Source organism: Solanum lycopersicum, chromosome 12, assembly GCF_036512215.1.
Source record: "Solanum lycopersicum chromosome 12, SLM_r2.1".
In the NCBI taxonomy this organism is placed as follows: domain Eukaryota; kingdom Viridiplantae; phylum Streptophyta; class Magnoliopsida; order Solanales; family Solanaceae; genus Solanum; species Solanum lycopersicum.
Genome location: NC_090811.1, coordinates 1,321,195 through 1,334,050, shown reverse-complemented (window position 1 = coordinate 1,334,050; position 12,856 = coordinate 1,321,195). Strand labels below are relative to the sequence as shown.

Here is a 12,856-nt window from a genome sequence, read left to right as displayed (position 1 = left end):
AATCTACCACCAAAACAAATATGCATAATTTTCTTGCCCTAATTGAAATAATATGACATCATTCCTTAAAAAAATTGACAATCACCATGCTATGATTGCAAACCAATGTGATCTTGTGAACAATAAAATTAATATATAATTTTTAGCGGTAATAAATAAATATATTAATAAAAAATGTTAAAATCTTTATCGATATTAATTAAATGTCATTAGATCCAATATATTTAAAGCCTTTAGGTCATATAAAATGAGTATTAAATGCCATTAAAAATGAAAATTTAACAATAATTTCTAATTAATTACCGCTAAAAATTCACACAAAAATAAACAATTGAATAGCCCATTGCTCGAATACGGTGCTTTACTCCAAGTCACACTTAACTCCATTTAATTTGATTCACTTATACCTATGGGTCAAAGTGATAGAGGATATTAAAAACCAACTGAAATAATTATTAAAAAAATACTCATCAACTAAATATTTTTAGTCAAACTTGAATAATTTAAATTTTTAAATCAACTTTATTGACTAATCAAAATGACTCGGGACAACTATCGAAAGAAATAAAAATATTTATTTTTGAATTTTTTTGAAAATGGCCTTTCGAGTCGTTATATTTAGACCAATAACAAAAAAAAATCACAAAAAGCAATAAACATAACATTTGATTGTTTCTTTTATTTTTTTAATTAATAATATTTGCATAAATTATGTGCAAAATTTTATATTATTTTACAGAAGGATATAATATGGTATGAAAAATGGGTTTTATAAGTAAATATGCTTAAAAGCTAAAATAACAAAATTAATAGTGTGATTGACTAAATTTTTTTAGAAAAATATTATAGAAAATTACTTTTTATCAAAATATTTTTGTATATTAACAATTTTTGTTGACTAATTTTTTTTTTTGATTAATATTAGAGTTCTATTAGTGCTTGATCAAGATTTCAAAATTAATTTTGTTGTTCCAATGATAAAATGTGATTGATATTTTAAACTATTTAAATAGTTTTTTTTGAATCTGATACTACTAATATTAAATTTAAAGCCAACAACCCCGCAAAATAAATCTTCACGTGACCAATGCATCAAGTGGAATTTATTAAAATTAAATACGACAAGATATGTAGAAAATTATTGTTACAAAAATTAGAAAGAAACAAAGTCCATCTTTGAATTCTCTCACATAAAATATTGGGACCCAACGTTAGAAACATTATTGTTATGGCAAAAGAAAAAATCGGTTATCATCGACGTATCTGATCCAGTAGATAAGATTATTTCTCTCGTTAATCGTAGGTTTTGAATTTGATTTTTTAGTATTAAAAAAAATTTTTGGTAAGAAATGTCTTTCCCTATCCTTCTAATGGAATCCTATGTAGCGCGAATTCGAAATAGTCTAATTTCAATTTAATTATTAAACACAAAATGAAAATAAAAACAAAAATCCTCATTTTACTAATAATCATAATAATGATGTAGAAATTATTAGCTAATCCCAAAATATTAATCATAAATAAAATTTAACTAATAATCAAAATAAATATTATATATAAACCAACAATCAAAACAAAAACTCATAGTATAAGACAGTACAACAAGTGTAAAGGTTGTGTAAAAGCTTTTAGGTTTCTAGTCAAATAACTATGATTTTTCTTCAAAAATATCTTAAAGAATTATATATATAATCAATATATGATTTTTCATTTTTTTTGGTTTATTATTATTTTAGTTTTTCCCTTTCTTTTAATTTTTTCCATACCTTTTGTCCGTAATCATGGACCATATCATTATTTGTTAACTGAAATGACAAAAATAAACCAAAATTTAACAGCTAACATAAATAAGTTTTTCTCAAAATTCAACAACACATTTAAACCTTTTCATTTAAAAAAAAACAATTTCTTTAATAATTTTACAAAATCGAAAATATATTTAGTTTATCAATAATGAAACCTTTTAACGAAAGTTGGGGGGCTAAATTATATTCACGTGATTGTATTTTTTTTTTTTAATTGCACTTCTATTAAGGAATAAAATTATAAAGATTTAACTATCTTTGAAAGTAAAAAGGTTAGTATTGTCTTTTCACATATTTGGTCTCATCATTATTGTTGCCATATTTTTTTAGATAAATAAATGTAGCCATTTACTACCTCCAATCAAATTCACAAATCCATCCAAATTATTCAAAGAAAAAAAAATAGAGAGAGAGAACAATGGATTTCTACAATTTAGCCTTGTTCTTCATAGCTTTAATACTTGGAATTTTCACATTTTATGCCATATTAATGAGAATAAATGGTTGGTATTATGCAATCAAATTTTGTTCAAACAAATATAACATCCCAAATGGTTATATGGGTTTGCCATATTTTGGTAACACACTTTCTTACTTCAAAGCTTCAATGTGTGGTGATCCAAAATCATTCATTGATTTCTTTGCTACTAGGTAAATCATTTTAATTACATCGTACTTATTTACTATGTTGTTTACGCGTCAGATCCTTTTAAAATTTAGTATAGTTTTGAAGAATTTGACACGAATACTGCAATTGTAAATTGTAATTACATTTTTTTTTGTAGAGTCTAACGAACGTAATTTTTTTTTTAGGTTTGGAGAAGGAGGAATGTATAGGGCATACATATTTGGGAAGCCAACAATTATGGTGACAAAGCCAGAAATAATTAGAAAAGTTTTGATGGATGAAGAGTATCTTGAAAGAGGTTTGCCTAATTATATGAAAAAATTAATTGGATTAACAACTTCGATAGAAGAAGACAAATATTTTCGTAGATTAACAGCACCAGTAAAAAGTCATGGATTATTATCTGATTATTTCGATTATATCGATAAAACTGTGAGTTCTACATTAGAGAAATACGCTACTACGGAAGAACCTGTTGAGTTTCTTCATAAAATGCACAAGCTTACGTTTGAGGTGTTTATGAGACTTTTAATTGGTGATGAAGTTAATCAAGAATTATTTGATGAAATGTTTGAGGAGATTACTGCTGTAATTAGTGGTGTTCACAATTTGCCAATTAATCTCCCAGGATTTGCTTATCATAAGGGACTCAAGGTAAGATTTTTTGAACTTTTATTATTATTATTTCATTTTAATAAATTATAAATAAGCATAAGATATGAATAATGTGTTGTTTTTTTTAACTTGGCATGGAGTTATATTTGTGCCCTTTTTATTTTGAGTGTGTGTAAATTTGAATTAGTAAACACATGAGTTCGACCTGACATAATATACGTAGGATACCGTGTAGGATGTAAACAGCAAAGTAGGATGTGTGTATTTACATGTTCAATTTTATACAAATTTAAATGTGTATTTAGAAGCATCCTAAATTGAAAGGAAGAAATGTGAGACGAGTCCAGGTTAAATGACATATATGTATTTTAGTTAGAATAACATGTTTTTTTTATATATAAAAATAATATATAAATGTGCTCTTCAATTTGGATTCGACTGACATTTATGTCCTTCAACTTTAGGTGTCACAAACAGATGTTTAAACATGTAAAAAATTGAACAAATAAACACATTCGGCTTACGTAACGTCCTACATGACAATTTTGTGTCCTACGTAATACCCTTCATGTATTATACTACACAAGACATATGTGTTTACTTATTTAATTTATACAAATTTAAGTGTTTATTTATAAAATTAACATACATAGATATCAGTTGAAAATGACATATTTATTTATTAATAATTTTCTACGGACGTAATTACATGCGTGGAACCCCCCACCCCACCCCCAAAAGAAAAAAAAAACTTTTAATAATTTGTTGTGGTGGTTATTAGAGAGACTATAGAATTCAAGATATTTGTTTTGTTGTACTACCATCTATTCCAGCTATGTCCATTTATATGACATTTTTTATATTTTAATGGTCAAAAATAGTTTAAGTTTGATATAGAATTTGTACATGAAATTTTTAATGTTTTTAAAATAAAATTTATATATTTGTAAATTACGTAAAAAGTACTATGAGTCACAACAATTGATAATTCAAAATTTTTAAATGATTTATGAAAAATTTACGGTCAAAGATAGACTTGTTTGACTCTTGAAAAATCTAAAAAGTAACATATTAAATTGTATGGCTATTTCATTTAACGAACTTTTGATTTAATTCAAGTGCAACACTTATTTCACAAATCAAGAACTACGAAATCACCCCTTTCATCTTTTATCATGATATTTATGGTTATAATTAACACAACATAGAGTGCAACATTCATGTTAAAGACCAAAACTTATGAGATTTCTCTGTTTATTTAATCTTATCGTGTTGTATATGTTTATTATGATTTCAGGCTCGAAAAGTACTAGGAGAGGTATTTAAAAAATTAATTGATGAAAGAAGAGAAGCCATGAAGGATGGAAAATCAATGCCAAAGGCAAACATAATTGATATGTTGTTATCAAACAACAATCAAGATTATGAAGCAAACATGTTGAGTGACAAGAAGATCATTGAAATCCTAGTTTTGTTTTCATTTGCTGGTTTTGAACCTGTTGCTCTTATGTCTGTCAAGGCAATTTTCCACTTACAAAAACATCCACATTTCTTGGAAAAAGCCAAAGTAAGTACTCTTTTACTCTGTTCTACGGGTGTTAAACAGACGAGTTGAATTAAGTTTGAACGAATAGACTGAGTAAATTAGTCCAATATTTACTTGGATAGATCATAACTGAACTAGTCCAATTAGTCAGATTAGGTTGAATTTGAACGAATTAAATTAGGTCAAGTTATTTGGGGTTAAAATGAGATTACAAAAGGGTCGAGTCATAACTCAACTTGTCCTAGTTTATTTTATTTTATATGACGATATTTGATTAATTACTATTTTTTTAACAGGAGGAACAAGAGGAAATAGTAAAGAGAAGAGCATCTTCAAATGCTGGACTTAGTTTTGATGAAATTAGACAAATGACATTTGTTAGTAAGGTAAGACAATATTATTATGTTATCATCACACAAAAAGTCATCAATATAATAATTAAAAAAAAAAGTGATAATATAAAAATTGAACTAACATGCATTATTTTTATTAATGTTATTTCTTTTAATATTGACAGATAATTAATGAAACGTTACGTATAGCTACTGATCAGTCGGTATTCCTTAGAGACACAAGTACTACTTTTAACATAAATGGTTGGTGCTTTGCCTTCAAACTACTTTTTTTTTACTTATATATATATATATATATTTTTTTCGTAAAATGAAATATGACAGATATTTTGAGACGAAGAAAATCTAATAATTCGTTCGTTTTAAATCTTGTATGTGTAGGGTACACCATACCCAAAGGGTGGAAGTTTTTTGCAGTTGTATGGAATATTCATATGAATCCTGATGTTTATGTTCAACCTAAGGAATTTAATCCTTCGAGATGGGATGTAAGTAATATTCATTTTAATTAATTGTGTTTCAAGAAAATTTCTTTTCACTTTTTTTTTATAATAGAGAATTTTTCGAGGGTTAATAATATATGATTCAAAGTATGTTTAGTAATAAATTGTATTTGATTATTAGGTATTTTATTTGCAGGTTGATTAAAACTCGTGATATCAATTTATTTAGGGATAATGCACAAGTACTCCTTCAACCTATGTTTGAATTTTCAGAGATACACTTATACTATACTAAGATCATATTATCTCCGTGAACTTATTTTATTAATAATTTTCTACCCTTTTTGGTCCTACGTGGCACTATCTTGTGGGCGCAATGCTGGTTGACTTTTTTTTAAGCTCGTGCCATGTAGGCCGAAAAAAAGTAGAAAATTACTTATAAAATAAGTTTAGGGGTAATAGGACCTTAGTATAGTATAACTTTGTCTCTGAAATTTCGAGCATAGATTGAGGGATTGAGGGAGTACTTGTGCATTTTTTCATTTATTAATACATAAGAATATTTATAAAACTAGCTCATAAAAATATAATTTATTCAATATTTTATTTATTAACATCAATTAATTTTGACTCATCTAATTCAGTTCATCTAAAAATAGTACTAGGATACTAATAATAATATCGAAAATGTGCTCTAAACTAGAATCACACCCTCCACTAGGAAGAAAAAAATCGCTTAACAACCTTTTGACATTCTTCAACCCTAATTTTCAACCTCTGTATGTTCTGCTATTTAGAGTTATATCCGTTATGCTTTACAATTCTCAACAATACATAGCTAAAATGCGTATTAACATCGTAACAATATATATGTTTCTCATTTTTAGATATCTGAAACATCTCAATTTCGCTTTTTATGTTTCTCACATTATTTATTATTTAATTAATGATCTATGTGATTTTTTGACAGGATATTGAAACTAAGCCAGGCATTTTTCTACCTTTTTCAATGGGCCCCAAATCATGCCCAGGATCCAATTTGGCCAAGCTTCAAATTTCAGTAATTCTTCATTATTATCTTCTTCACTACAGGTAATTAAATAGTAAAAAATCACTAATTATATTTTGAATATTTCATTTTTAATTTTTATTTTATTTTCAAACCAAAATATTTTCAAAGGGACTAAAATATATGAATTTATCGTGAAATTTATATTTTAAAAAAATAAATATTTCGACCTTTATACTTGTGATTTTAATTGAAATAAACTATAAATTACTGATTTATATTATATTTTAATTTAATTAAATGGTTTTTTTTAATATTAATGCAGGGTTGAGCAAATTAATCCAGAGGCTAGATGTTATCCTCCTGAAAATTGTCTTGTGAAATTCAAGAAGCTATCGATCTCTAGTAATGGTAATTAAAATTTAATCATTGTATTACAAATAAATAATTCAAAATATTGAAAACAATAAGTGTACTCATGAATACTTATTAAATTGGATGTTATTTGGCCGAATATTTAATACAGAATCACTTTTGTTAGAAAATATTATATCCTTCTGATTTTATTTAATTAAAAAATATTTTACATCTCCTTATTGAAAAAAATCTAAATTCGTTAGTTTTAAAATAAACAATTAAACAAATCCTAAGTTATATAATAAATTTAATACTCGCCATTCCCGATATCTAATCGAGGATAATAAAAAAAATTATAAATTATTTCATTAAAAATTACAGAAGTAAGGGAGCACAGAACACCACTTCATTAAATTTTGTGATATCTTATTAATGTCTTGATTTGAATCTTGGTAATCACATAATATTTTATTTTTCGAATTTTATATTAATTGTTTATTTTTATTTTATTTTATTTACATATTATTGTATTCCACTTGTTCCTTCGATGTAAAAGTGGCTCTTTATTAAATTCAATAGCAGAGTTATATTAGTTGTCATATTATTAAAAATATTTTTATATAAGTTTTATTTTATAAAAATAGTACACTTTTCTCTAGAAGGAGAAATATTAATATAAAAACATTTTATAAAAATAGTACACCATTCTGACATATCAAGAAGTTAAATCGTTTTTAAATCATTATAAGATAAATTTATCGTGATATTCGATATTTGAGAATTGATTAAATTTTTTAATATTATTATTTTGTTTTAAAATATTAAATATTATAATTTATAATAATTCTAAATATGAAATTTTAATATTTTAAAACTTTTTATTCTTAAAATTTGGATAAAAGCGTATAAATTTGAATATTGTTTATTTACTATATATTTCAAAGCAGATAGCAGATTTACGTGTCTAATTATGTATTTCAAGAAAATAAATATTTTTCTATATTATATTCATGTGCACTTAAAATAATGTTAGCATGAAAAAGTGAAATTTGAAAATTTTATAATGTGATTATTTTAATTTTTTAGTCAAAACCCTTCTTTCTTTCAAAGTGTTCTCATTAATACATGTATTCTCTCATTTATTTATTTTTCGATATTAGCAAGGATTTGTTACGAGGATATTTATTAAATATTAATGATTTTATATTTTATGTTAAATAATATATAAATTTTCTGAATAATTTATAGTGTATTAAGTTATTTATATTTTTAAATTACAAATTAAATATTATATATAAATAACTTACTTTCTAATCAGCTATCGAAGACGTGGCATTGTTTATGGAAGACTTTAATAAAGATTAATTTATTTTTTAAAATTTTATATTCGAAAATTATATGAAAATTGTTATAAGTTTCAATCCTTTCATATGACTATAATAAATAGAGAATTTAGCGGCAATTATACTCGTAGCTATATTATATTTAGTGACATTATAATAAAATTTTAGATAATGTCGATAAAGATTTTAGCGATTTTAAATATAATAAATTGACTTAATTAAAGAAAAAAGTATTTCCATTAAATATCTCTTTTATAATAGTATATGATGTAAAATTTTAATTAAAATATATATGATTTAACTTCTCGAAAAGCATAATGTAATAATTAAAAATGAATATATAAAATATTGATATATTTTTGTTTTTAGTTCGTGAATTAATGCGATCATTTGGTGTTGGTTAAAAGATTTAATTACTGAGACTTGAATTTTATAGACGTTGTTTTACAAATTTTTTTCATCATTTAATATAATTGATAGAAAGACCTAAATTACGGTAAGGATAGAAATTACTTTAATTTAATATGTCTTTTATAAATTAGTAAAATCGACTTTTGAGAATTGAACCACAGTAATTACTTTATTTATTTGACATATTCATTAAAAAAAATAATTAATGATATATGTACTTTATCAAACTATCCCTATTAAAATGTTTTATGAATAAATAATATTTTAAAGAAAATATTTTTTATTTTTTATAAGAAATTCAGAAAATATTTTTTAATAGGATATCAACTTTAATAATCGATCTAAAATATAACTCTTACGCGTAAATTACATACACTATTACTTGTCATTATTAGTAAATCAAGAAGGAATAAAAGTAATTTCCAATAATGTCTTTAGTTTATAAGTTAATATCTTTAAAAATTATAGTGAATGAATATATTTTAGATTTTTTCAATTAATAAAAATAAATATATAAATTCATTATATATATATTTTTAATAGATATATTGAGTTAAAATTTAAGTAGTAAATTCAAGATAGGAAGTATTATATTTGTATTTTTTAATAAGATGGATAAAAATAAATTATAATGAAAAAGAGGCACAACATGAGATTGTGTGCCTTACTTGGTAACCACATCACATTTACTTCCCTTGTCCCATGGGTTTTCATACTTAATGTAAGTTTGATATTTAAATTAATAAGTTTGAGATATATACTTTAGTGGTATGAATAATACATTTTTTATTTTATTTACAAAATTTTTATCATAATACATAAATATAATTATTTATTTGGCTTTAACGGCTAAATACATATTTTTCTGTTTTAGATTTGTATATATATATTTTTTTAAAATTATTAATTTCCACTTGCGTACCTAATATAACAAAAAAAGATATTTTTAAAAAAGTCTGGCGTGAAATAAAACAAAATAATATCTAAATTATTATTTAAAAGAATTGTGTGTGTGGTGGCAGCAGAGATGGGGTGGGTGGGTGTTGCAGATGAAGTATGGAATTTTTCGTAAAATAATTTTAAAATAAAAATAGGGGGGGGGGGGGAGTGTAGCGAGTAGCGAGAGAAAGTATTGGAGAAATATTTTACATTTTATTTTATATCTAAGAAAAAAGCTCAAATATATCATCAAACTTTACGAAAAAAGATTCATCTATATCATCCGTTAAAAGTTTGGCTCATCTATGTTGTTTCGGTTAACAAACCTCCATATGTTCTCCTTTTAGAGTCGTATCCCCGATGAACTAAATATAAGTCATGTCCTGTCTATCTAATCAACTATTTTCAAATCTTCCTCGGTCTATCTCTATCTCTCCTAAAACAACACTGTCAATATTTTGTACCGTATCATCAAGACAATTGTGTTCCTCCTTTTCAGATATCTGAATCATCTCAATCTCGTTTTCCGCAACCACTGCAAAGGTTATTGAATAATGATTTAAATGAAATTTTGACATGATATACAAACTAAGCCAGGCTACTTTCATCCTTTTCCAATGGGCCCAAAATCATGCCCAGGATCCAATTGGGCCAAGCTTCAATGGGCCCAAAATCATGCCCAAGATCCAATTGGGCCAAGCTTCAAAATTTCATTAATTCTTCATTAAATAGCTCCTTACTAATTATCAGAAATTCATTAATTACTGCAAATTTTACCTTGGATATGTAAACCCTATATTTAATTCGATTCGAATTCAAATCTTGTTGATATGAAATTACTTTTATTAGAAAGTAGTTAAATTTTTAATGTGAAATATTCTAGCATGAATTCAGATTTTTCGTATCTCCGTAGAAATATCGAAAATCGATTGAGAAACCTACCAAAAAGACTTTGTAAAATTTTTTATTTCTTAATTTTTATTGTATTTTCTCATGTGAAATTTATAGAATCATAAATCGATCATCCCTTAAAAAATTGAGTGAGAACATTTAGTGGTTGTTTAATTGAAGATTAAGTTAACTTCATACATAAATCATTGTTGCTTAATATCATATTTGACTTTCGATATCAAAATCATCATAACTTATGTGAATTTTAATATCAGAACTAAGTATGGTGGTATAATTAATACAAGTATAAATCAACAAAAAATTATATATTATTTTACAATATAAAAAGTGATTAAATAATGTGTATTAACATTTAGCTATAGATAATGAGAATACTCTTGACAAAAGTAATTAAAATTTCAGTTTTCTCCAATACTTTGATTTTATGAATGTGATTTATGTGTTTTTTTTTCTCTTTCTTTTTAATTTATATCACACCGATAAAATTTTAATAGTTGATTAAAAAAATTATCGAGTATATATTTTAAATAATTTAATTTGTTAATTGATGTAATTTTTAATATATAAATTATATTCCATAAACTATAAAACTTCTATATCTGAATTCATAATCAAAATTTAAAAATTTAAATCTTCATAACTTCTTTTTTTTACTATTAGAAGTTAGAACCAAACACCACTAGTACAACAATAGAAGAAACCAATTGTTATAGTGTTTGTGACTAATTCATTCTTAATTAGAGATTTCGTGTTTGAGTTTTGAGTATAGGAAAAAAATCTTTGAGAAGCATCACTCTCGAATGATCTCTATTATGTGCAATTCATAAATTTCAAACCTCAAATTAAAAAAATAATAAATAGAAAAAACAAAAAAGAGAATAATAGTGAGTAAAGTAAGTCCAAATCTCAAGTCAACAAATTAGTACTATTCTAATACCTTCTCATCTTCATTCTCCTTCGATACTCTCGCCTTTATTATCATTATTACCTCATTTTAATTAAAGTGTCTTCGTTTGTATTAAGATAAAAAGTTAGTAGGGATAAATTATTATCTTTTTCGACAAAGGTTTAGATATGTTAGTATCTGTTGTATTACTAGTCATCGTAGCCTTGTAGCTATTACAATATGTTACTTATTGTGTTTCAGTTATAATATTATTTTAATGTTATTATTATTTTTTTCTTGTAGATTTTATATTGGTTTTCGTGATAATTACTATACTTTCTTCATTATTAATCAATGTCATCTCTTAATATACTATTCCTTCCGTCCCTATTTACTTGTCTATATTTTCTCTTTTAAATGTTTCTATTTACTTGTTTATTTTGACAAATCAAGAATGGACAAAAAAAAAATTCTTGTTATACCCTCATTTAAACTTCTTGAAAATTTCTAAGTTTAAATTCATCTTTTTTAAACCATATTTAACAAAGGTAAAATTGTAACTTCACTATATTAATTATTATTATCTTAATATGTGCGTCTTTTTAAAATGGAGAACTAAATAGGGACAGGGAAATAATAATTAATGAAAAAGTTAAAAATAAGGTGAAAATAGGCTAGATATTTTTGGTTGTCAATTGTCACAAGTCACCTTATTTTACCAAATATTTAATACAATCACATGAATGTTCTTCCACTATGTGCCTCTCCTATTAGTGTAGTAATTGCCCAATGAAAATCTTTTTTGATCTCTCACACTCATATTCGATATTTATATCAGAGTCTAACTAAATTAAAAATTGAATATAAAAAATTTGATTTAATTGAGGCGACGATTCTAGTACAATCTTTTCTATTTGCAAACTCCGAGTCAAAATCTTTAATTAAAATAGATAAATTATTTTCAATCATCCTATCAAAATTCATTTCGAAAACTTTGAATGACTATGACTTGCACTTAGAGGGAGCTGAGTTTGATTGCACTAATTAATGGCAGTCTATTACTTTGTTTTCTTCCCTTATTTTAGGTAATTTAGTGCTATATGTTTTAACAATTAATCCAAAAATATTCATTTGAAGAAAAATGTTGAGCTATTTGATTTCTTGAATCTTGATACTCTTTTCCCTTGTTTCCTTTTTAAAAAAAATTATGGAATCATGTGATATCGGGTTTATTAGAAGTTAAATTATTCATGTGTTGAATAATACTCAAGAAATACTATGTGTGCGGTGTTATTTTGTTATTCAATATATTTAATTTGATGTGTGTTTGCAATTTAGAAATTTACATAACTAATTCTAATATATGTATATATGTATATATAAATTATGAGAGAATTCACGTATTATTTTATGTCAGATAGAAGATGAAATAATTGATACATGAATAACTAAATCATTCATAACTAATCCATACATAATCAAATAATAGATTCTCTCGTATATAACTAAAATCAATATTAATACTAAGTACATGACTCTAATCAGCTACCAAACTATAACAAGAGTATGTTTTGATCCATGCTTGCAATTAACCAAATAAAATGTAGGG

The 12,856-nt window shown here is 24.7% G+C and overlaps 1 protein-coding gene across 1 annotated transcript; it reads left to right on the top strand.

The window, feature by feature from the left end:
• The first annotated feature begins 2,175 nt into the window (after window positions 1-2,175).
• Window positions 2,176-6,940, top strand: GAME4 (GLYCOALKALOID METABOLISM 4). Its single transcript, NM_001365974.1, is given in 8 exon segments — window positions 2,176-2,456; window positions 2,619-3,087; window positions 4,346-4,615; window positions 4,891-4,980; window positions 5,112-5,190; window positions 5,329-5,435; window positions 6,361-6,482; window positions 6,725-6,940. Coding segments are annotated over 8 exon segments (1,464 nt in total). The 5' UTR covers window positions 2,176-2,223; the 3' UTR covers window positions 6,819-6,940.
• Window positions 6,941-12,856: the final 5,916 nt, after the last annotated feature.